Below are 26,239 nucleotides of genomic sequence, written 5' to 3' on the forward strand. Positions count from 1 at the left end.
CCTATTGTTTGTCAGTTTATTTGTTTGAAAGAAAATCCAATTGAAATTTCTCTGCTACTATTAGTATACGGTACGGAGATGAAAAGGAAAGGTCAAGAAGAGTTGCAAAACTTCAAAAATTCAGAATTTTAAAATTCAAGAGTCCAAAAATTTTAGAGGTGAAAAAAAAATGCAAAAAAGAAAAAAAATCCAAAAAACATAAATTTTAAAATTATAAAAAAACCTACAACTCAATGATATTTTAAATTCTGGAATAAAATTTTACAACTTATATAAGAGCAGTTCTCTAGGATTTCGGTCATTCGATTTTTTTTTGTATTTTTTAATCCGGCTGAAACTTTTTTGGTGCCTTCGGTATGCCCAAAGAAGCCATTTTGCATCATTAGTTTGTCCATATAATTTTCCATACAAATTTGGCAGCTGTCCATACAAAAATGATGTATGAAAATTCAAAAATCTGTATCTTTTGAAGGAATTTTTTGATCGATTTGGTGTCTTCGGCAAAGTTGTAGGTATGGATACGGACTACACTGGAAAAAAATGATACACGGTAAAAAAAATTTGGTGATTTTTTTATTTAACTTTTTATCACTAAAACTTGATTTGCAAAAAAACACTATTTTTATTTTTTTTTATTTTTTGATATGTTTTAGAGGACATAAAATGCCAACTTTTCAGAAATTTCCAGGTTGTGCAAAAAATCATTGAGCGAGTTATGAATTTTTGAATCAATACTGATTTTTTCAAAAAATCGAAATATTGGTCGCAAAAATTTTTCAACTTCATTTTTCGATGTAAAATCAAATTTGCAATCAAAAAGTACTTCAGTGAAATTTTGATAAAGTGCACCGTTTTCATGTTAAATCCATTTTTAGGTGACTTTTTTGAAAATAGTCGCAGTTTTTCATTTTTTTAAATTAGTGCACATGTTTGCCCACTATTGAAAAAAAATTTTGAAAAGCTGAGAAAATTCTCTATATTTTGCTTCTTCAGACTTTGTTGATACGACCTTTAGTTGCTGAGATATTGCCATGCAAAGGTTTTAAAACAGGAAAATTGATGTTTTCTAAGTCTAACCCAAACAGCCCACCATTTTTCAATGTCGATATCTCAGCAACTAATGGTCCGATTTTCAATGTTAATATATGAAACATTTGTAAAATTTTCCGATCTTTTCGAAAACAATATTTTCAAAATTTTCAAATCAAGACTAACATTTTAAAAGGGAGTAATATTGAATGTTTAGCCTTTTTGAAATGTTAGTCTTGATTTGAAAATTTTGAAAATATTGTTGTCGAAAAGATCAGAAAATTTCACAAATGTTTCATATTTTAACATTGAAAATCGAACCATTAGTTGCTGAGATATCGACATTGAAAAATGGTGGGCTGTTTGGGTTAGACTTAGAAAACATCAATTTTCCTTCTTTTAAACCTTTGCATTGCAATATCTCAGCAACTAAAGGTCGTATCAACAAAGTCTGAAGAAGCAAAATATAGAGAATTTTCTCAGCTTTTCAAAAATATTTTTTTCAAAAGTGGGCAAACATGTGCACTAATTTAAAAAAATGAAAAATTGCGACTATTTTCAGAAAAGTCATCTAAAAATGGATTTAACATGAAAACGGTGCACTTTATCGAAATTTCACTGAAGTACTTTTTGATTGCAAATTTGATTTTACATCGAAAAATGAAGTTGAAAAATTTTTGCGACCAATATTTTGATTTTTTGAAAAAAATCAGTATTGATTCAAAAATTCATAACTCGCTCAATGATTTTTTGCACAACCTGGAAATTTCTGAAAAGTTGGCATTTTATGTCCTCTAAAACATATCAAAAAATAAAAAAAATTAAAAATAGTGTTTTTTTGCAAATCAAGATTTAGTAATAAAAAGTTAAATAAAAAAATCACCAAATTTTTTTTACCGTGTATCATTTTTTCCAGTGTAGTCCGTATTTATACCTACAACTTTGCCGAAGACACCAAATCGATCAAAAAATTCCTTCAAAAGATACAGATTTTTGAATTTTCATACATCATTTTTGTATGGACAGCTGCTAAATTTGTATGGAAAATTATACGGACAAACTAATGATGCAAAATGGCTTCTTTGGGCATACCGAAGGCACCAAAAAAGTTTCAGCCGGATTGAAAAATACAAAAATTAAAATTGAAGAAAAAAGACCGATTTCGTAGAGAATTGCTCATAAGTCCTTTAATTATTAAATTCTTAAAATCTTAAGAGCGAGTCCACGGACAAAACATACCCATCTCGCATCGACCTCACCAATCTGCCTGAAATTTTCAGGGGTTGTATATCAAAACTAGCATCTGGCCAAAATATGAGCACTCTAGGTCAACGGGAAGTGGGGCAAATCGGGACACAAAGTTTGAAGGTTCAAAAACGTTATTTTTTTAAAAAAGGGCTGTAGCTTAGGCAACTTTGATTAAATTTTAAAATGCATCTGAAAGGGCTTCAAAAATGCAACAAAATGCAGGGTGAAGCATCCCAATTGGTTAAATCTAAAGGGAGTTATTGGCATTTTAGTGAAAAAATAGCACAATTTTCAAACTCAGATAAAAAATTTAACCAATGAGATTCTTAAAATCTAAAATTATAAAACTCTTATTTTTTTAAATTCCTTAATTCTTGAATTCTTAATTTTTTTATTTCTCGAATTCTGAAGTTCTGATATTTTTAAATTCCTTAATCCTTCAATTTCTTTTGATAAATTAAATATAAATTATTCTTATTCTTAAATTATATTCAAATAGAAATTTGTTGAGTTATATTTTAAGTTAAAACTCAAATCTGGAGACTTTAGAGATTGGGAAAAAATCACGGATACACCTGAATTCAGCGAAAATTTTTCTAAGTCCCAACAATTCAACAATTCATGGAACGATACACCTGAATTCAGCGAAAATTTTCCTAAGTCCCAACAATTCAAACCATTGTTCAACAATTCATGGAACGATATACCTGTTTGCCATATAGTTTGTATGTAAAGCTAATTTATTTTCGTGATAATTTTTATAAGTCCAAATAATTTAAACAAATGATTGACCATTATCAGAACGATAACTGTTCACCATGTGATTGGTCTATAATTTATTTGTATGGTTCTACCATACATGTTACGATATATTTACGATAAATTTTGAGGCCACATTTCATAATAAAATGCATTTTAAACCGCCAAACGTAATGTAACTGAGATAGCTCAATTAGATAAGGCGGCAGCACCACGGAAGAATCAACAGGAGACATCATCATCAAGCGGTAACAAATCCCGGACATTACAAAAAAAAAACGCTAACCATTAAAAATCATATACTTTCCATTCCCGTTAAATCTACAGTTCCGAGAACATTTGTAAAGTTTATTTTTTGGCTCCTCCCTTTTCAAATGGTGTCGGTAAGTGTCGGTAAAGCAGTTCACCATTTAAAATCATATTTTATTAATTTGTGGTACGGTTCACATAAAATGAGAATTGAACAGTTTGGGGTAGGGTACGACTATGATCCACGAAAAAAATCCCTTGTAAAAATGTATTGTAACATAACCTAACGACCTATTCAATAAATTGTAGGATTTTTTGGGGAATGGAAAATGTACGGTTGCACCCTATTTGGTGTATTATCAAGATCATTTAGGAAAAATCATTCGACAAATGGTGACTGTATGGTTTGTGACTATGCGGGGTGCTTCCCCCATGTTCCCTTTTGATCAAAGATGGTACCCTGGGACGGGACGGCTGGATAGAGTTTTCTTTTTGAGTGTTTACGTTTGTATTCTTCTTCTGTTTCTTGCAAGAAAATTCGTGTTCGAATACAAATTTCAAGCAATCTGTGATTCAGATAGCTTGACAATTCAAATTTTCTTGATGATGTTTTTCAACTCAGTGCTCAAGCATGCGGATGACTTTTTCTTTGGTTGAAATGTTGTTTAGTTTTTCCTCGAATATTTTTTCGAATTTGGCTGTTAAAATTTGCGGTTGGACGTGGGTGGAGAATCCTGAGTTTATGTTCCTTCGTTTACTGTGGATCCGTTCATAAGGAGCTGCCGGATACAAATCACTAGAAATGGTTGGCAAATCAAGGATGACTCGAGGTCACGCTCGAAGTAAATGATACGATACGATCACTTACTTCAATCTAAAAAAAAATCCTAAAAAGCCTGCAAGTAATTAAATGGGAGGGGAGATTTTTTCTTAGATCTACTCCTGTTGTTGTCCCGTTGCGCAAAGAAAGTAAATAAATCTTTCCCAGTTCCCCAAAGAGCACACTTGAAGAGTATCGGGGCAGGCATTTACAAAGCGAATTCAGCGGCAATTTTTACTCAACTAATGTTGTTAGTGCGAAAGTTAACATTCCATAGGTCGCACGCCCTAAAGTGTCAGAATCGAAAGAAATGGCTGGTAAAAATTCAAATTTGTACCAATTCATTCACTTCAAAGAGTAAAAAGTTTGGTATTCAATTTGTGGCAACGTGTTGAAATGAAAATGTGCGAAAAAATCAAATAGGCTAAACTGTGACCATTTTTCGTTTGCTTTTTAAATCCAGTTCTACGATGTTGTTCCGTCACGCCACATTTTAATTTCACGGGAAGTACAGGTTTAATATTGTTCAATCTAGATGACATTTCTATGAACCGCGCAAAAAAATAACAATAGTTTTAAATGGGCAAAAGAATCGTCAGTTTATGAAATGTATTGTTTTTTAAAATGAAAATGCTGATAGTTCAACATTCGGTGTACGATGTGTGTGTGTGTGCAACCAATCAAACGGGACCACGCGGCCGCTTCTTACAAATTGAGTTGTTTCCATGTATTTTAGATTTTATATTCTATACATGCAAATAACTCGCATAGGCATTTGGAAGGTGTTAGCTCTGCCGAGCTTCGGTGACCCATTTCTACGCTGGCTAGCCGAGCGCGAGGTACCTCCGCTGAACCGACAAGCCCCGCCCTAAAGAACGGTTGCATCAATTTGATCCAAACGTTATTCAGAACTTCCGGACCCTCGTCAAATGGACAAAGATCCAGCGCGTATATAATTGTTAGCAGTAACAGTATTCCTAATTCCAGTCATAGCTCATACGCCGCGAATCTGGACAAGGGATCGAACCCCGCCTTGAGCAATTTTGATTTTTTGTTCATGTTCAGGAATTTCAAGAATTTATATTTCCTTAACTTTCTTATTGGGAGCAGATGGGAATCGAACCCAGAACTATTCGCTTATAAAGCGAACACCGTAACCAGTCAGCCACGGCCGCTCTTGCAACACTTGAAAATTAAATAAGGATGCAAAAAGGAAATTCCTCACCGGGTTTGAACAACACGATCTCGAACAGCCGTTCTTTGCCGCGGAAAGCACAGATCCAAATCCCTCAGCTCCACCTAGTTGTACATATTAGCCAACTTCCACTAGTCTTCTTCAGACCAAAATTTGATATCAATCGCCCCCCAGCGCCGTCCGCTATAAAGCTGTCCGTAAAGCGAATTTAGTAATTCACTTGGTTGATGGCCGGCGCTGACAAAATAGTTTCCTTCTTCACCAGGTGCACAAGTTTTAAAACATTCACAAACCGTTCGAATAATTTTGAACACATTTAAATTTTGTCTCAAACATTAAAAAAAAAACTCAGTTCAACATTCGGTGTACGATAGAAATAAATTCCTTTCAATTGAAAATATTTTAATCAATCTATTAATGCAATTTACAATTATTTGTGAAATTGAATTAAAATTGTTTTATTTTTTTATAACTCAAATTACAATACTTCTCATTTCCTCCTCATAAGAAAGGACTGGTTTAGGTTGACAGAAGCGGCCATGTTGAAAGTGGTTTAGTTTGACAATATGTTTTTTTCTCTTTGTTTATCCCATCCCAGGTTTATCCCATCCCAGATGGTACCCATGTACATGAAGTGGTCCGACTGCTCGATAGTCTTTCCCGAAAGAGAAAGATTGAGCTGCGGCGGTTCATGCTTCCCCGTAAAAACGACCAGTTCCGTCTTCTCCGGAGAGAATTCAATACCCTTTCCAACTGCCCAATGGGCCAAGTTGTTCAGGGTATCTTGCAAGGGTTCTAGCAGATCGACTTCCTTCTTGGCAGCGATTGAAACCACTGCGTCATCTGCGTACTGTATAAGGGAGCAGTCTCCGGTCAAGCAATCATCGATATCGCTGACGTAGAAGTTATACATGGATGGACTTAGGCGTGAGCCTTGTGCCAAACCCATGTAACTTATCCGGGTGATTGCCAGATCACCTTGCACAAAGTGCATGTGTTTTTCTGACAACAGGTTGATGAGGAAGTTGCACATCGTCGGATTGAGACCGCTCCGCCGCAGCTTTACTCCCAACAACTCGATGGAGACTGAATCGAATGCACCCTTGATGTCTAGGAAGACAGAAGCCATTTGCTGTTTTTTACCACGGGCTATGTCGATTCCTGTGGCCAGCAAGGCTAGACAGTCGCTTGTTCCCTTGCCTCTCCGGAAGCCATACTGCGTGTCTGACAGCAAGTGCTCTCGTTCCATCCATGGTTCGAGGCGGTCGAGGATCATCTTCTCCAGCAACTTGCGTAGACACGACAGCAAGCTGATTGGACGATACGAGTTGTGGTCGGACGCCGGCTTACCGGGCTTTTGAATGGCAACCACCCGGACCTGTCGCCATTCGTGTGGAATTATGTTCTGCTCCACCAACGTGTTGAACAGATTCAACAGACGCTGCTTGGCGACGTCCGGAAGATTCTTCAGCAAGCTGAACTTGATCTTGTCCGGACCAGGAGCAGTGTTGTTGCCCGTCAATAGTGCTATGGAGAGCTCTACCATCGAGAAGGGGGGATTAGAATCGCTCCCATCAACAACGTCGAATGATGGTTGTGTTGGCACCGAGTCCGGGCACACCTTCTTGGAGAAATCCAATATCCACTTGTCCGATTTTTCCACACTCTCGTTCGGAACGGAACCTCTACGCATGGCCCTCGCAACGCGCCCTGAAGTGGGTTCGTCGTGTCAGTATTTCGAGCCAAACATTTCAATCGCTTGCAAAAAGTGCACAACTTGTTTCAATTCATATTTAAGAAAGAAGCATGACTGATGGTATTTTTACTTATGATACGATAAAACACATCATTATCCTCTACTCTGCTTCAATGTTTCTTAATTTATGTTGATTTTCGCAATAAAACTCATAATTTAAAAAAATCTCGTTATTGGGCCCTTTTAACATTCCAGCTGTTGTTCATAATGGGCCCTTTCTATTAAAATGCAATTTCGAAGAGATCTGAAAGGGCACTAAAGCGCTTTCACGCGATTGTTGTTTTGAATGATGTTTATGGGACCTTTTGTTAAGTTAGAAATAATGAGGAATAATTCAGCGGACATTATGTTAATTGGTGAAGTTTTGTGATCGAATGGTGAGAATAAGGTTTCTGAAACAACAAAATTCTTCAAAAGTGTACTGAACAGCATCCGCCACGGGGTCTTTTTTAGGGGGGTAGTATTTTTTGAGAAATAGCAAGAAAACTATCATATACATATGAAAGTGTGGAACATCCCCGTTCTTTTGCGGGGTGAACGAAAATCTTTGGTCGGGAAAAATTAAAGTTATCCTCGTTTGAAGTTATTGAACTATTTTACTATGGGACGAAATTTCGCCTATTTCAAATTATTATTGTTATAAGTCCACAAGGACATATTATTATTGTTATAAGTCCACAAGGACATATTTTATGCAGGCCAAGAGTGAATGATACTGATGATACCTCTTCAGTTGACGCTCAGGCGAGGAACATCCTGGAAGGAGCGTCACTGACTACGTCCGTAGTCCTGTTAGATCATTCTTGATCAGGACAGTATAGCTCTGGTTCCTTGCAAGTGTCCTATTTTCTTACCTCCACGTTGGCTTGGTTTTCATGATGACCTAGCTGGTGGCCTGTGGAAACGGATCGTAAACCTTTGACCAACGAGGGTCAGAGTCGAGACGGCTAGAAGAAAGGGGCGCGACAATGTGGGAAAGGGAAGTTATTTGTGATTGTAGACGGTATTGTTTTGATTCGCAGTATGTTGAGTCAATTGCTGTGGATGTACCTGAACGTCGCAGAACGGGGTTTCTCTCCTTTCCATTTCCAGCTACCATCTATTTCCTGTTTTTATTTTGCTCTACTGATTCGTACTTCTTCACTAATTCTTCTGTTTACCATTTTGGTATTGATTTTATTAACTCTTGATTCTCGTATCTCTCAATGCTTGCACTCTTTTTTTTTCCAAATAATGCTGCTTTAACAAACTGTATGTTTTCTTTCAAATAAACCTTCCCCTAATGTACTAGTAATAAGAAGTCTATTGCCTATTCTTTGTTGATTTACTTCTTTATTTATTTATTTGATTAATTTTTTATCTAGCCCATCATAACAATAATCTAAGCTTGTTTGTTATCTCTATTTATTAACTATTGCCTATTTCTAGATCTGCTACATCAAGCTTATACTATTTACTTTTTAACATACAATTATGATTCTCTTACTATTGTTCGTTATAAAGTATATTCTCCTTTACTGTCTATTGTTTTCAACTTTCACCCTTTTTTTCTAACAAGTGAGGTTCAAGCCCTTACTCAATTTATAGAATGATTGCAGGATTAACACAAATATTACTATTGTACTTTTGGTAAACTTTTGAATAACATGCTTAGGTCCAAAACATTGTAACAAAACACCGCGACAAAAGAAATAGCAACAGATAAACACGACTCAACACTAGGAAAAAAATCAGGAGAAAACAATACACAGTAAAATTACAACTAGTTTTTGAATTCAAATTAAAAATTAAACAGTTTTTTGCTTTAATGAAAATTGATAGGCACATTATAAACGGTTAGGCGCTTATACTTACATCCAACCCTACGTAATGTACCACCCCCGGCCGAGTTAAAATGCGTAACCGGAAAAGAAGGTGTGCATGCCTGGCACGAACACTCAAAGCGTGTTCTAGCGTGTTGCTCGTACTGACTCAGAGCAAGGGTGAGATGTAGGTGTAAGGGCAGTGCGTGTTCGTCGGGAACCTGGTGCATAAGATCGGTCAAGGCCCGTTCTTACACTGAAAATTGCGAATTGCGAATTGCGAAGTCCACAAGGACATATTTTATGGTTCAGATCATATCATTTCTTATGGGAAATGATGTAGGGAACATTTTTCCTGAAGCACGCAAATTGATTGAAAATAAGTGAAAAAAGTTAAAAAGAATTGGAAATTCGGGAGATTTTCTGGTTAAATTGCACACCCTATTTCCCAAAACCCGCAATGTTTTTGATATTTAGACATTGTTTTGCTAAACAAAATCACAAATAATCAATCTTTTTAATTAGAATATTATTATCTGACCTTAAAATAAGTACGAGATCTCCTGTGAATTTTAATAATACTAATAAAAGTCCCGCCCGTGTGGATCAATCGATCCGCGCACTGGACTCCAATCCAGAGGTCGCCGGTTCGAATTCCGCGGCGGGCGCTCTAAAATTCTTTGTGTAAATATGGGTATTCGGCGCCGTCGCTCCGTGCCGTACCCAAACACCCCAGGGCGGCGAAGTCCTTGTAGATAAAAAGGAAGACACTAGTGGTTGGTACTAGCAATAGGGGCCGACAGCTATAAAGTCAACTTCGTTTTTTAATAAAAGTGAAAATATAATGAAAACGGTACAGTTTATAATCAAAACCCACAAAAATAAGTAGATTCGGTTAAAATCCAAAATTAATACAATTGACTTACAGCTGAGCATAAACCCAAACAATTACACTCTTCTGTAGTGATTTGTATACTCAATGGGCCCAGAAACATGTCTCAAAAAAGAATTCATCAAAATAATGATCTGTTGGCCAACCCTGAAATAAACACACTGACGAAGAACAGCATTATAAGTCTCCGTGGCTCTTTGCCAACATGCTGAAGACTAAGTCCCACATTAAGGATGTCAGATGGAAAAAATACTAGGTTGCTTCAAAAATTAACCTTGTTCATTCATTAAAAAAACAGTTCGAGTGATGGTCAATAATAACTTAAATTAAACTAAAACAGTCCAACCTCCCTTCTCGACGACCCTTTTACTTCCCCTGCGCGCACGAGGTGTCCGCCAGGACGTCCGCAATTAGCTGCTTATCGTTGAGCGTGTTGTGCACCTCGTCCTCATCCCACTGCAACTGCACACGCATTAGCCGCGCTTCCTTCTTTCCCTGGAGGCGCAAAATGCCCCGCGTTTCCACCAGCGAGCACATGTTGAGGAACTCCGTTTGGTCCACGACCTGGAGGTTTCGCTTGGCACAGACCGCACGGTAAACCTGGTGCAGCCGGCCAACGGTGATGTCCTTGCTCTTGCCGGCTTTAAGCACCAGAAGAAGGGAGCAGAGCAGCAGCTTTTGCTGGAGGGGGAACGCTTCGTCGTCGGCCATGGTTTGCGTCGTTCCGTAGACCTGCTTGAGGGTGTTGACGACGAGGCCGATTTGGACGGGCTTTTTGGGTGGTGAGGAAAGGGGCTTGTCCTGTAGTTTGGCGTTGGCCTTTTTGGTTTCGCGATCTTCTTTGGAGGCGTTCTCGACGAGTCGTCGAGCAAGGAAAAGGGCACGCCGAGCATCGCCGGAAGTGGACGCCACTTTTGCGGCGAGCAGCTGGAGGGCGGCATCGTTGAACATTTCGGTGGTGTCGTTCTGGACCATGTTGTTCTTGAGGATCGCGACCAGCTGCTGTTTGGTGTACGGAAGGAACTGAATGAGGTGTGGCTTGAGTTCGCATCTGGCCTGCAGTCGAGAGAGCAGTCTGTCGGTCAAATCCAGCGCATTAGCGATCCCGACTAGGATGAGGCGGGACTCTCGCTTCGCCGGCCACTCAAAGATGTTGTACAAGATGGTCTGCTTGCTGCTCGCCAGCTGGTCAATCTCATCCAGAACCAGCATCACCGTCTTGTGCTTCCGCTTGAGGTACTCTTCAATGGCCATAAGGTAAAACTTTTCACTTGTCCCGGCCACCGACAGGGACAGCTCTTCGCAGATCTTCTTGTAGATACTTCCGGCGCTGCTCATCGAGGTGCAGTTTACGTAGACCATCTTTAGCTTTGTGGCTAGCTTGCGATCGCTGATGATCTTGGTGAGCGTTGCCGTTTTTCCCGTTCCAGGCGGACCACTACAAAGAAAGTTCTTGATAATTTTACCCTTTTAAAAACGAAAAACCTTGAACCAACCTGATGTACAAACTGCCCGACCCATTCTCCGCCAGAATGTCCTCGATGTATTTGGCCAAATTTTCCGTTTCCCGCTCCCGCTCGGGCAAACTGCCGATCGCGGTCACACTGACCGGTTCCGCGCTGTCCTGCTCTTCCTCCTCAACCACCTTCTTCTTCCTGGACGACACTTTAACCCGTTTCGGCGGGGAAGCATCCGTCGGCTGCAGGTCATCCTCCTCCTCCGGAATACTTCCGCCGATCGTTTTGCGCGGCCGACCTCGCCGCTTTGTGGGCGTTGTGTTCTCTTTGGCCTCTTCACGCTCCTCCAACTGGACCACTTCACTCAGCCGGGAGCCGCGGCTACTACGACGGGTGGACATTTCGCTGAATCGCCGGAAAATATCGGGAAAATCGAACACTTTTACTTGGAAAACTTGTAAAACTTGTATACTGTAGCGATTTGGCGCAAAAAGTAACGTCGATCTCAGCCGGCGCGCGCGTTTGCTTTGACAGCTGATGTGAAATGTTTTTATCGCGCGATTTGTGTCTGAGGTGGTGTGCGTGATGCGTTTGGTTTGTTTTAGGGGTGCTCAAGAAATAATTTCCAAATAAATAATTTAAAGAATACATACATTCTAGAGTTTTTTTTTTGAAATGGTACTATAAACATTCAAGCAAAACAATGTAAATGGGCCAAAGCAGAAGTGTAAACAAAGAGTGTGCCCTGCTCGTTCTCCGATTCACATTTATTGAAAATCAAGTTTGTTTCCAAGGATACAAGATGACACAAAAAAACGTTTCTTAATCCACCATTAGGTGGGTGGTGCCTTCCTCACATTTACAAAGTAATAATGAAAATAAATTTATGAAAAAAATATATACCTGATACAGACTTTTCCAGAAAACATGCAGACTCTCATTTGAAGCAATGTGGCAACCGGGCGTTTTGCATCTGGCGTGACTCTCGCACGTAAACAAAAAGACCCGGCTTTTTGAGGTTATTCAAAAAATCACCCTTTTTTGTAGATACAAAAATCTTTTTCTTAGCATAACTTTTTAAATACTTTACTAAACAGAATAAAATTTAATAGGGTCTTAGGGGACCCCAAAACGAACAGAATAAGGGGGATCCGGCCAAAATCGGTTCAGCCAGTTCTGAGATAATCGTGTGGAAAAAAAATCATGTCTACACACATCCCCACAGACATTTGTTCAGAATTTGATTCTGAGTCGATAGGTATACGTGAAGGTATATCTAGGAGGTGTATTTAAGAAGTTCATTTTTCGAGTGATTTTATAGCCTTGCCTCAGTGAGGTGAGGAAGGCAAAAAGGCAGTTCTTATTTTTTTATCTTTAATTTTTTTAAAGGGTTAAAATGGATGAAAATATACATTTTTATGCATGTTTCTACTGTGAAATTGTCTCAGAAACACGAATATGATAAAATTATCACTAGAAAATGGGATCTAAGGAGCCCCCCGAGCAAAAATTTACAACCAAAAAATTAACTAAAAGTAAAACTGTCTATTTTATGTGTTAAACTCCCTTACCCAAAGCGTTATCAGTCTCAAATGGTAGTCCTTGATGTCCCCTACAAGCTCCAGGTCGAATCGAGTTGATATCTGGATAGAACACTTTTTTATTTGATTTTGAACATTATGCTATTTTTTCACTAAAATGCCAATAACTCGTTTTAGATTTAACCAATTGGGATGCTTCACCCCTCATTTTGTTGATTTTTTAAGCCCTTTCAGATGCATTTTAGGTTTTGAATTTTGAAATTAAGTTAAGGTTTGCCCAAGTTACAGCCTTTTTAATATTTTTGAACCATAAAACTTTATGTCCCGATTTGCCCCACTTCCCATTGACCTAGAGTGCTCATATTATGTCCAGATGCTAGTTTTATATGTACAAACAATTCCTGAAAATTTCAGGCAGACTTGTGAGGTCCAAAAATGGCAAATACAGTCCAGACAATGGTCATTGTACTCAGAAAATATGTTTTATCGTTGATAACAATAATATCACAAATTTAAGCTTGATTTTAGAACCCAATTATTTGAAAAGATTTTAAAATGCTGTAAATTTTTTATAGAAAATTAAATAACTTTGGAACATTTTTGGAGTCATATATCAAGTAGGTGAATTTTATATTGTTTGAATTTCTGAATTATTACAGTCTAGACTCGATTATCCTTACCAAAAAATTTAGTTTGGAGAATCGAATCACAAATAAATATTTTTTCGTTGTCTTATTTTCGATTGTCGTGCTCATGTTTGACCCTCAAACAATAGTATACTCAAAAGTTATTTAATTTTTTAAATCCAAGAAGGTGACAAAAATTGCGGGGCTGAAATATTGAAAACATGATTTGTTTTTAAATTTAATAAGCAATCAAGTATTAAAATTTGACAAAATGGGGTGCTGAACTCTAATTTTATGTTAAGAGTAAAAATTCTCTAGAAATAAGAAAAAAATGTTCATGATTCGATTAATCGAAATCCCATACAAACCTTCGGATAATCGGAATTCTGGACTGTATTTTGAAATTTTAGAACCTTCAATTTATTTATTTTATTTCTGCGTTTTTAATTTCTTAATTTAAATTTCAAATAAAAAATTAATTTTCAAAAATAATTAATAATTTTCATATTTTTTTAAATTTTAGAATTTTGGATACAGTCCAGACCTAGGTCCAGGATTATCCGCAGCCTCGATTATCCGAAGTATCGATTATCCGAAGTTCGATTATCCGAAGGTTTGTATGGAACTTTGGATAATCGAATCACGACAAAAAAATAATTTTCTAATTTTTATATAAAATTCAAGTTCTGCGACATCATTTTGATAACGTTTTAATATTTGATTGCCTTTTAAATTTAAATATGCATTTTTTAAATATGTTATCACAGCCATTTTGGCCGCCATCTTGGATTTAAAAATTGTGTCAAACTTAAGCTCGACCATCAAAAATAAGACAACGAAAAACATTTTTTTCGTGATTCAATTATCCTAAGTTAAAATTTTTCCGGTGCCTTTCGCATACACTCAAACCCCGATGGTTTGACACCAACTGTTGTCAAACGAACGGGGTCACTTTTTAGGTTGACACCCCGTTTACACGGAGTTCACACACACTACCAAACGTTTGTTTTGATCGAGAAATTAAAAAAGAGAGTGTGTGCGTGCAACATGGAGTTAAACTTTTCAAAGTGCTATGATAATCTTCACAGCAACTTCACAGAAAGTTTAATTCCATGTTGCACACACTCTCACTTTTAATTTCTCGATAGTGTGCGTGAGCGCCGTGTAAAAAGTGACAGTTCGTCACTTTTTAATTTGACTTTGATCAACCAACGGGGTACAAACTAAAAAAGTGTCTAACGAAAAAGTGACCATCCACCGGGGGTTTAGTAGTCTGGACCTTGATTTTAAATTGTTTTTTAAATCAGTTTTAAAAAATAGCTTCGTGGCCTTTCTTGACAGAAAAGGTCCTACTTGACAGCTCGTTTCAAGGAGACCATACTTGATCCATAGAAAAAATGTTGTCTTGTCAATTTATTTTTTTCATTAAAATGAAAAAAAAAAGTGATCAGAATTATTATAATTTTAAATTGAATATTTTTTTATAATTTAGGAAGCAGGGATTATCAAGTGTGGACTGTATGGAACTCTTTTTAACCTGCAGGGTGTCCCAAATTACGAGATCTTTAATCAAAACTTGATTATTTGATTTTCAAACATATTTCTTGCTCTAAACACTTTCTAGGGATTTCGGATATCACACACAGAACAACAACAACGCACTGTTTCACTGTAATCTAGTATATTTTTACTAAGTCTTCTTCGGTTTTGTTTCAGGGGTTGAGTCTATAATGTTTAATTTTTCTTCGTTATGGTACTTTATTTTTACTTTGCTTAAAGATTCTGTTCTGTTTTCTGATGAGGCCTACCACTCGGGCCAAACTATAGGTACTGGTAAAAGGTTTCCTTCATTCTTAGATTCGTAAAGCTATCTATTTTTATTTTCAAATACTCACACTCTCTCAAATTAGTAAAGTTCAAATGGGACAACTTTTCTCATTGAAAGTTGTCCACTTTTTAGTGATAACATTCCGTATTATATGAGTAATAGTTTGCTTTTTGTTTGGTTAAATGATCCAATTCAGTTAACAAATGTTATTGTTAGGTAAAATCTAGCCTTTCGCTTGAGCATGTTAAGTGTAGAGTATTATTTTTTTGTTCTTATACGATGTTGTATTCTACCGGCCCGATAATATCTTGTGGCAGAACTGATTTGATCAGACTCAGAAAATCTGCCTGACTAGCAGTTAATCGCTCTCGAAACGATAGGAAAAGAAATAACTTGGTTTAACAAAATACTGACGAACGAAAATCCTGCTCTTCGTCAAAAGAAATAATAATCATATGAAAAAATAATAAAGTCGAGATCAGAAAGAAACATGGAGCTGATAAGGAACAAAAACTTCACCTCCAGGAGCAATCTACTTTTGTTGCTTCATCAGGGGCAGCTTGAGCGTCTTCCGGGAAGAACCTGCTACCGACTGGGCCGGATCAATTTTTCCGACCAGTTTCTTCTGATAACGCTGTTTGGTGAATAATTGACTGTCGGATTCGCTGGCAAGCTGCTGCTCGAGAGTTTCATCCGCCTGGCCAAGGCCATCCTCCTCGTTGGCCAGTGTCCTGAACAGCCGCTGCATGTTGCGCGGATTGGTCGGAGTCGTGGCTACCGGAGAGTCCGTCGCGTCCTCCTCTCCGTCCAGCATGACCAGTTTCTCGTCGTCGGTCTGGTTCTCTGCGTCGGCGTCCATGCAGGAGGGGGTCAAAACTGGCGTCGGCGTCGAGTCGATCTGGCACCAACGGGTAAACGTTTGCTCGTCCAGCAGCCGAGCATGCTGTCCTCGGTCCGGAACGATGTCCGTTTTTTGAAACTTTTCCACAATCAGTTCCAGCCGCCGCTCGCAGTCCTCTTTGTCCTCGCACATTTTGCGCTTCACGGAGATACCTTGCTCCCGGAACACTCCGACGCCGTCGGTGGTAGTGGTCATCAGCAACACGTTCGAGTTGTCGTCGATGGCACCCTGCATCATGGCATCGTCGTCAAAGTCCGCGAGCCCGGGATCACGGTAGTCCAGATAGTTGTGCTGGCCCTTTGCCTTTCGTTCCAGGGCTGGCGTGTCCGGGCGGGAGTCTGGAAAGGGAGAATGGATACGTTAGTTTATAGGGGAAATTGAAAAAAACTTTCGATAAATTTACAGCGCATCATTTTTGAAAACGTCTTCAAAATCAGGAATTCAGTAAAATTTAACAGAAATTTACTTTTTTGCCTCGAAAGCAAAATTTCTAGACTTGTTGGAAGAAAATACTGGAAATGTCAAAGTTTATGCACACGGTTACTGAAAATCGCACTTTTGGGAGTTCAGAAATCGCACTTTTGACAGTTCGCTTAAACGAACTCAAAAAAGTGTGATTTCGCGAACTCGAAAAATGGTAAAAATCGCCAAAAAACGAGTTCAGTTATGCGAACTCCCAAAAGTGCGATTTTGGACTTAGCGAAATTTTTGCAAACTTTTTGAAACCTTTCATCATTTCATTTTGACATTTCTGTTAAGTTTTCTGGTAGAGACAGATCGCGGAATGGAACAGGTAAGTGAATTCCGTTCGAAAGTGGATTGTTTCGTCGGCAGAGGTGGCCAAGTGCAGTCGGTTCCCCGGAGGACTGGTTTAGATTCCGGATTACAGATTCCTTCAAAGAATCCATCCCCTGGAAGACGGATTTGTTGACAGTGTTTTGTAAGAGAAATCCGTCCACCGGTGGACGGAATTCCTGCCAAAGTTGGCAAGAGGAACTGGTCCACCGGTGGATGGATTTCTGGGCAATGTTTTGCAGGAGAAATTCGTCCACCGGTGGACGGAATTCCGGCCAAAGTTGGCAAGAGGAACTGGTCCACCGGTGGACGGATTTCTGGGCAATGTTTTGCAGGAGAAATCCGTCCACCGGTGGACGGAATTCCGGCCAAAGTTGGCAAGAGGAATTGGTCCACCGGTGGACGGATTTCTGGGCAATGTTTGTAGAAGGAATCCGTCCACCGGTGGACCGAATTCCGGCCAAAGTTGGCAAGAGGAACTGGTCCACCGGTGGACGGATTTCTGGGCAATGTTTTGCAGGAGAAATTCGTCCACCGGTGGACGGAATTCCGGCCAAAGTTAGCAAGAGGAATTGGTCCACCGGTGGACGGATTTCTGGGCAATGTTTGTAGAAGGAATCCGTCCACCGGTGGACCGAATTCCGGCCAAAGTTGGCAAGAGGAACTGGTCCACCGGTGGACGGATTTCCTGCCAAAGTGGGCAAGAGGAACTGGTCCACCGGTGGACGGATTTCTGGGCAATGTTTTGCAGGAGAAATGGTCCACCGGTGGACGGAATTCCGGCCAAAGTTAGCAAGAGGAATTGGTCCACCGGTGGACGGATTTCTGGGCAATGTTTGTAGAAGGAATCCGTCCACCGGTGGACCGAATTCCGGCCAAAGTTGGCAAGAGGAACTGGTCCACCGGTGGACGGATTTCTGGGCAATGTTTTGCAGGAGAAATGGTCCACCGGTGGACGGAATTCCGGCCAAAGTTAGCAAGAGGAATTGGTCCACCGGTGGACGGATTTCTGGGCAATGTTTGTAGAAGGAATCCGTCCACCGGTGGACCGAATTCCGGCCAAAGTTGGCAAGAGGAACTGGTCCACCGGTGGACGGATTTCTGGGCAATGTTTTGCAGGAGAAATGGTCCACCGGTGGACGGAATTCCTGCCAAAGTTGGCAAGAGGAATTGGTCCACCGGTGGACGGATTTCTGGGCAATGTTTGTAGAAGGAATCCGTCCACCGGTGGACCGAATTCCGGCCAAAGTTGGCAAGAGGAACTGGTCCACCGGTGGACGGATTTCCTGCCAAAGTTGGCAAGAGGAACTGGTCCACCGGTGGACGGATTTCTGGGCAATGTTTTGCAGGAGAAATTCGTCCACCGGTGGACGGAATTCCTGCCAAAGTTGGCAAGAGGAATTGGTCCACCGGTGGACGGATTTCTGGGCAATGTTTGTAGAAGGAATCCGTCCACCGGTGGACCGAATTCCGGCCAAAGTTGGCAAGAGGAACTGGTCCACCGGTGGACGGATTTCTGGGCAATGTTTTGCAGGAGAAATTCGTCCACCGGTGGACGGAATTCCGGCCAAAGTTGGCAAGAGGAACTGGTCCACCGGTGGACGGATTTCTGAGCAATGTTTGTAGAAGGAATCCGTCCACCGGTGGACGGAATTCCTGCCAAAGTTGGCAAGAGGAACTGGTCCACCGATGTACGGGTTCCTAACGCAAAACATTGCCCAAACCCAAAATAATGAACTGAAGTATTTTAGGCACGGATTGGCCTTCCTCGAACCGGAATTCCGCGCCCAGGGTGTGCGACAAAATTGGACGAATCATTCCATACTTCCGTACTGTATTTATCACCATCACGATCGGTCCAGTACGCACTTCGGACGTGGAGTTGACCACCATAAGGGTTACGATAGAATTTAGTATTCGCTAAACCTATCTGAAATTACCTTTCTACTATTTTACATCATCTCTAGAGATCCGGCGGAACCTTTGCCACTGAAGAACGAGCTGCTGTTGGCGGACGATCCACTGTTTGCAACCGAAGTCAACTTGATAATACTGGAACTGCAGATGCTAGGCGAAGAAGGACTTCCGGAATATGTGCTTACCCGGTCGATGAAGTACTGTCCAAGGCCAACAAGCTGTGCACGGGATTCGTCGGCAACGACTGCTCAGCGCCAAACAGGACAAAAATAAACACCGTAAGAAAACATCCGCAAGCTCTTCGACATGGCGTCCTTTCGTATTATTTTTATCACCATTTGCGATGGATCCCTCGTTCCTACCAAGTACGCGTTCTGGACTCGACCACCCTCAAACTGGTAAAACTTATTCTTGATTAAGCTTATCTGTAATTAATTTTCGTTTTTTTAGGCCAACTCGGACATTCCCGGAATCCCGGAAAAAAACATCTGGACGCTATCGACTGACGGGAATCCTCGATCCGGATCATCTGCTAGACGCGATCACGGAAAAGACGGCCTTGACGCATTGTCTTACCGTGGAGCGCTGTGGCCAGAGGAGAACGTCGCGTGCAACAAGTTCAACTCGAAGATCATCCAGGGTGAGGTCAGATCTGAAGCTGGTGGGAAGTCAGACGAGTGCGCACCGGTTCCACAAGGTCGTGTGGAGTCCGCTGGATTTTGGTACGGCCACGAACCCGAACGGGGTCATCGTCGGTGGTTGCGAAGCTGGCATCATCCAGGTTTACAGCGCTTTGAAGCTGTTGGCCGGGGAGAACGCGCTGATGGCTCGGGAGCGTCGGAGTCGGAAATCTTCATCTGGGATCTGAACATCACGGCGGCGCCGATGAGCTCAGGAACGAAGGCGCAACCGTTTGAGGATGTTCAGGATCTCACGTGGAACCGACGGGTCCAGCATATCCTGGCCTCCGTCTCCAGCTCGTGTTGTGTCATCTGGGAAAACCCATCATCAAACTGACCGATACCCAATCGCGGATCCGTTGGCGCGCGCCGTCCAGTGGCACCCAGTTGTGAGTAGCCCCCTCCGTTCAACTGTGGGATCTCCGCTACGCGACTGCCCCCACCAAAACCTTCCACATCCACCAGCGGGGTGTCCTCGGTCTGACCTGGTGCCCGAAGGATTTCGCCCTGGTCGCTTCCTGCGGCAAAGACAACAAAATCCACTGCTGGAACCAAAACTCCGAAGAGCAAAACGGGGAAATCCTCTCCGAGCTCGCGACCATCAAAACCAGTGGAACTTTGACGTGGCCTGGTGTCCGCGCAACCCGGCGCTCATCGCCGGTTCCAGCTTTGACGGCAACGTAACCGTTTATTTGATCAATGGCGGAGCGCACGCCCAGGTGCAGACGGTGAACAAAATAGCCGATTCGTTCCCCGGAGTGGACAGCATCGAGCACGAGCCGGTTCACCCGTTCGCAGGACAGCCGCAGCCCATCTGAAGATCTGAAGCGACCGCCGGGAGCGTGCTTTGGGGTGAGTCATAAACATAAACATTCACAAAACAAAACCTAAAATTTTCAACCCCTCACAGCTCGGCGGCAAGCTGGACATGTTCAACGGAACGAGCCGCACCGTCATCGTGAACCAGGTCGTAACGGATTGCGAGCGGATCGAACGCTCGAACCGTCTCGAGCAAGTGCTGGCCGAGGGCACTCGCTCCGACGCCTGCGTGAGAAGGAACTTGAAGGATTGCTGGGAGACTTCTCGGCTTGACTGCGCGATCTAATGCCGGGGACATTTGAAGCGACCTAAATTTTCTCGAAGCACCATTTAATAAAAAAAAAGGTTTTTGTTTTTATTGTTGTACTATTTTACACATTAATAAATAATTATACCGTTGTGATTTTATTTTAGTTTATAATTAAAATTATTTCAATTCCAATCCCTCAAGAAAAACCAGAAAGCGCCCGAAAATAGGCAACATCCGAACAGATTTGATCCAGTGAAATATTTCCCCACGCTCGAACTCGGCAAATCATGAAAATCATGATTTTGCCAGTTCGACCCACTTTACCAAAAAAAGTGTTATCCGAGTTGAACTCGAAAAATCATGATAATTACCATTTTTTTGGTTTTATTTGGTAAGCGTGCAACGCACTCTAAAAAATAAGCAGCCGATGAGTTCTGCAGGGATGCCATTTAAATATTTAGTTTCAGAATGTCTGTAAAAGTTTGCAAAAATATGCTTAATGAGCTGCAGCCGCAGACTGGCGGCAAAAGTGATTAATCTTCCAGAAACTATTTTTGAATAATTATAGAGTTTTTCTAATAGGTCCTATAAACAAATGATAGACAATAGTTTATAGGACCTTAGAGAATTTTAGAACTTAAAATTTGAAAATTCAAGGATATAAGAAATAATGAATTTAGGTTATTGAAAATTTTAGAATTTGAGAATGTAAGAATTAAAAATTTAAGAATATATCAATTTATTAATTTAAGAATTTGAGAATGAAAGAATTTATGAATATTAAAATATGGGAATAGAAGAATTTAAGATTTTAAGAATTCAAGAATTTAAAAATTTAAGAATTTAAGAACAGAAGAATTCAAGAATTGAAGAATTTAAGAATTTAAGAATTTAAGAATTCAAGAATTCAAGAATTTAAGAATTAAAGAATTAGGTCCTAAAATGGCGCTTAGATTGCTGATATTATTGTTTACAGCGATAAAGCTTATTTTTCTGAGTACAATGACCCTTTGTACGACCACAAAGAGTTTAAAATGGATTTTTAAATCAATTTTGAAAAATTAACCTCGCGGTCCTTCTTGACAGAAAAGCTCCTACTTAACAGCTCGTTCCAAGGGGACCATAGTTGATCCACCGAAAAAATGTTGTCTTGTCAAAAAAAAAAAAATTGCACTAAAATGAAAAAAGTGATCAGAAATGGTTTTTAATCGTTTTTTTTTACCGTTGTACATAAAAATTTACATAGGGCTTTAGTACCCAATTCAAGAATTTAATAATTTAGGATTTTAGGAATTTAAGAATTAAAGAATTAAAGAATTAAAGAATTAAAGAATTAAAGAATTAAAGAATTAAAGAATTAAAGAATTAAAGAATTAAAGAATTTAAGAATTTAAGAATTTAAGAATTTAAGAATTAAAGAATTAAAGAATTTAAGAATTAAAGAATTAAAGAATTTAAGAATTTAAGAATTTAAGAATTTAAGAATTTAAGAATTTAAGAATTTAAGAATTTAAGAATTTAAGAATTTAAGAATTTAAGAATTTAAAAATTTCTGTAACTTCAGAAGAATTTAAGAATTCTTCTTAACTAGAATCTTTTTGAATCTTGAATTTCAAAAATTAGAGTTTTAGAATTCCCGGAAATTTTCGTTTTAGCTTTTCAGTTGGTAATTCTCAGAAAAATAATTTATGATCACTTTTACACTCAAACCCCGATGGTTTGACACCAACTGTTGTCAAACGAACGGGGTCACTTTTTGGTTTGACACCCCTTTTACACGGAGTTCACATAAACTACCAAACGTTTGTTTTGATAGTGTGCGTGAGCGCCGTGTAAAAAGTGACAGTTCGTCACTTTTTAGTTTGACTTTGACCAACCAACGGGGTACAAACTAAAAAAGTGTCAATCGAAAAAAGTGACCAACCATCGGGGGTTGAGTGTATTTTCATTTGATTGCAAAAAAAAAAAAATAAAAAAAATAGACAGAACAATATTTTTTCGACGGGTCAGCTATCGAGGTTTTTAAGCGAAGATGGCGTTTGAATGGTGAACGCCCGAAATGTCAAAATCACGCAGTGGTACCAACATTACGGAAAAAGTGTGCCATGGCATGACAGCCACATTTTTTTTCTAATGTTGGTGCTACTGCGCGATTTTGACATTTCGGGCGTTCACCATTCGAACGCCATCTTCGCTTAAAAACCTGGATAGTTCTCTTGGAACGAGCTGGCAAAGTAGGACCTTTTCTGTCAAGAAGGGTCGCGAAGTTTATTTTTTAAAGTTGATTTAAAAATCCATTTTAAATTCTTTGCGATTTTACAAAGGGTAATTTTACTCAGAAAAATAAGCTTATTGTGGTGAACAATAATATCCCAAATTTGAGCTTAATTTTAACTAATTTCTGATCTTTAATTTTTTAATTTACCTAAAAAAAAATCAAATTTAAATTGAAAAAAGCTTTGCAAATCAAAAACTAGGTAAAGCTCTAAATTTTAAAAATCAGATTTTTTTTGAATTTTGTAATTTTGATGTATTAGGTATGTATTATTTTTACATTATTTTTTGAGTTTCTTTTTGGGATTTTTTGAAGGTTTTTTTAAATGATTTTTGAGGGTTTTTTTTTTAAAGAATTTTTGGAGGAGTTTGAAATCGCGAAAATACGTTATTCCGCGATTCGCGTTTTTGAAACCAATTTTAAGAAAAACGCCGTATCTTAGTTAGTTCTCTGTTTGGCAGACGGTAAATAAGCCGTATTACAACAATCTGTCAAGTTTAAAACATGATTTAAGTCAAATAGAAGTTGTTAAATGGCCGACGTCAAGTTTCACCCAACATAATTTTGGTGGCCAATATAATTTTTCCTAAAATATTACTACCTTTGTTTCGTTTCTCCGCCGCCGTCTGCTGCTCTTCCTCGCAGGAACTTTCCGGCTCTTTGGTATCGCTTGTTCCATCCTCACTGGTTCCGATTCCGCTCGTCGACCCACCGTTTTGCTGATCCTTGCCTAGAAAATCGTCCAGGTACTCCTTAAACTCCCGATTGGCCGCGTCCACACTGGTGTTGTTGTTGTTATTGTGGAGGTCACTGATCAGGTCGGACCAATCGTCCAGCTTGTCAAAATTCGTGCCTTCCGATTCCCGGTCATCCTCGTAGGAACACGGCGAATCGTACCGCTTCGAGAGACCGGTGCTTTGCGAGTATTGGGAAAAGTTTTCCTGGGCGTGCGAAATGGAATACGACAGGGACAGGGAGCGGGATTCTTGCTGCTGCTCATCGGAGCTACAACCGGCATCGCCACTATCGTCGCAATCATCCGCGGTGAGGTTCAGCGGGTCGTCCTCATTGTCCACCGTCGTATCCAGCGACTCGATGGGATAGTCGCGGTCCGCTAGGATGGTGCCGTCCAGTTCATCTGCGAAAATTTTAACACATTAACAGATCGAAGGGAATCATGAGATGCAACTCTTACCGTTCAGCACCGGTTCCGGATCGCTGAAGCGCATCGCCGGCATTCCCAAGTCGTCGTCCAGGTCAAAGTTGGTGATGAGCTTTTGCATTTTGTTTTCGAACTCGGCCGATAGCCGGGACTCGGGGGCGCAGCACCGGTGGATCTCGGTTCCCGTCACGGCAGTGCAGTCAATTTTGGGACTTTGGTTCAGGTCCAGCACAAACGCGGAGAAATCCATCTCCCCCGACGGGACGACGGTCGACGGGTCCATCATGCTGGCAGGTTCTTTGGTTTGTAGGCTTGCGTTACGAAATATGGATTTAATTATCACTGCACATAATCGCTACTTTTGCACTGGTTTTGGAAAATTTGCATTTTCTTTCGGAAGAAGCGAAAACTTTTGCGTGTTTGTTTTCGTTCGCGCTTGCTTTTGACGTTTTTCGCTTTGTTTGCTTTGGTTTGTTATGGGGGTAATCTAAAAACTACGAAATAAAATATAATCTAGTTTAAACAATTTGTTGAGCTGGTTTTGTGATGAAAGCACGATACAAACTTACATAAGTAATTTATTAAAGAACTGTATGCTTTTTAATCCAAAAATAGTAAAAAAAAGAAGTTTTCCTTGATTTATTTGATTTTTAAATTGTGAATCAATCCTCTAGGAAGCGTCATTTGCGGATGTCCCGTACTGGAAAGAACACTGGTGTGGGAGTTTATCCATTGGAAGGAAGGTTGTCTTGCGGACCAGACCACTGGAATCATTGAAGTCTACATTCAGGCGTTTTCAATAATGACATGGAGATGGCGCAATTTAAAAGGTGGTTGAAACTTTGGCACACCATGCGTCTCCATAGAGGTTTTCGTAGGTTTCGTATTCTGAGGTTCGTTTTCGGTTAAAAGGTATTTACTGAAAACTACACTACTGAAATTTTCAGATATTTTTTTGCTGAACTTCTGTTAAAATTAGCATGGAGTTTTCAAAGTTTGCTTTTTCAGTCAACCTTCCAAACATATCTAGAGTTTTTTTTTTGAAAAGGTCCTATTAACTATTGTCTTTCATATGTTTATAGGACCTATTAAAAAAAACTGTAGTTTTTTTTAACCATGTATCGTAAAACATAATCGGGAAAAGCTGAACTCTTATCCAGCGCCGTACCTAGGGGTTAGTATACAATTATTTGTATAAAATCATTATTAGGTATTTAGAACAGAAAGGGCGCCAAAAAATTAAGTAGGACTACGGATTAACTTTATAATCTGGATTGAAATATCTTCATCATCCCGGTACAAGAATCGAACTCACGACCTCTGGATTGGAAATCCAGCACGCCGCTAGTCGAAACCCATCCCCTACCGGTCAGTATTCCCAGTGAATAGAATTAATCTTTTAAGGTATGAATCTGACTTTGCCGAGCCAGACAGGAATCGAACCCATCACCTTCCGCTTACAAGCCGAAACCCGTAACCTCACGGCCACGGTAGCTCGGCAAATCACAAATAGCATAGCATAGCATTGGTGTCTACCCGTAGTTGCTACTCTGTTATTGACCAAGACCTGGGATGGGATAAACAAAGAGAAAAAAACCTATTGTCAAACTAAACCACTTTCAACATGGCCGCTTATGTCAACCTAAACCAGTCCTTTCTCATGTGGAGAAAATGATATTGTAATTTGAGTTGAAAAAAAATAAAACAATTTTAAATCAGTTTCACAAATAATTATAAATTGCATTAATAGATTGATTAAAATATTTTCAATTGAAAGGCATTTATTTGTTGACTTATCAGCATTTTCATTTAAAAAAACAATACATTTCATGAACTGAAGATTCTTTTGCCCATTTAAAACTATTGTTATTTTTTTGCACGTTACATAGAAATGTCATCTAGATTGAACAATATTAAACCTGTGCTTCCAGTGAAATTAAAATGTGGCGTGATGAAACAACATCGTAGAACTGGATTTAAAAAGCAAACCAAAATAATAGCCTCAGTTTAGCCTATTTGATTTTTTCGTACTTTTTCATTTCAACACGTTGCCACAAATTGAAAAACGCATTTAAATCATATTGCATTTTTCAAATCCAAATGAAAATTAAAAATCTTTAATATAAAAAAACACATTAAAAATTGAAAAAGTGAACATTTTTTGACTCGTCGTGATCGTATCGTATCATTTACCAACAATTTATAGTGATTTGTATCCGGCAGCTCCTTATGAATAGA

General features: G+C 39.6%; 3 protein-coding genes across 3 annotated transcripts; 1 reads left to right on the top strand and 2 right to left on the bottom strand.

Annotated features, from left to right (window-relative positions):
• Positions 1-10,052: 10,052 nt before the first annotated feature.
• LOC120422303 (cell division control protein 6 homolog) lies at positions 10,053-11,719 on the bottom strand. Its single transcript, XM_039585695.2, has 2 exons — positions 11,247-11,719; positions 10,053-11,188 (listed from the first exon to the last, which is right to left on the bottom strand). Exons 1-2 carry the CDS (start codon positions 11,606-11,608, stop codon positions 10,117-10,119), a joined length of 1,434 nt encoding a protein of 477 aa, XP_039441629.1. The 5' UTR covers positions 11,609-11,719; the 3' UTR covers positions 10,053-10,116.
• A 3,316-nt stretch (positions 11,720-15,035) lies between these two features.
• Positions 15,036-24,453, bottom strand: LOC120422297 (uncharacterized). The gene is made up of 3 exons (XM_039585689.2): positions 24,035-24,453; positions 23,441-23,977; positions 15,036-16,441 (listed from the first exon to the last, which is right to left on the bottom strand). Exons 1-3 carry the CDS (start codon positions 24,285-24,287, stop codon positions 15,735-15,737), a joined length of 1,497 nt encoding a protein of 498 aa, XP_039441623.1. The 5' UTR covers positions 24,288-24,453; the 3' UTR covers positions 15,036-15,734.
• On the top strand, positions 16,663-20,959 carry LOC120422296 (uncharacterized). Its single transcript, XM_052709503.1, is given in 7 exon segments — positions 16,663-16,896; positions 18,866-19,213; positions 19,266-19,800; positions 19,893-20,095; positions 20,098-20,303; positions 20,305-20,347; positions 20,406-20,959. Coding segments are annotated over 7 exon segments (1,539 nt in total). The 5' UTR covers positions 16,663-16,887; the 3' UTR covers positions 20,601-20,959.
• Positions 24,454-26,239: the final 1,786 nt, after the last annotated feature.

Source organism: Culex pipiens, chromosome 3 (assembly GCF_016801865.2).
Source record: "Culex pipiens pallens isolate TS chromosome 3, TS_CPP_V2, whole genome shotgun sequence".
In the NCBI taxonomy this organism is placed as follows: domain Eukaryota; kingdom Metazoa; phylum Arthropoda; class Insecta; order Diptera; family Culicidae; genus Culex; species Culex pipiens.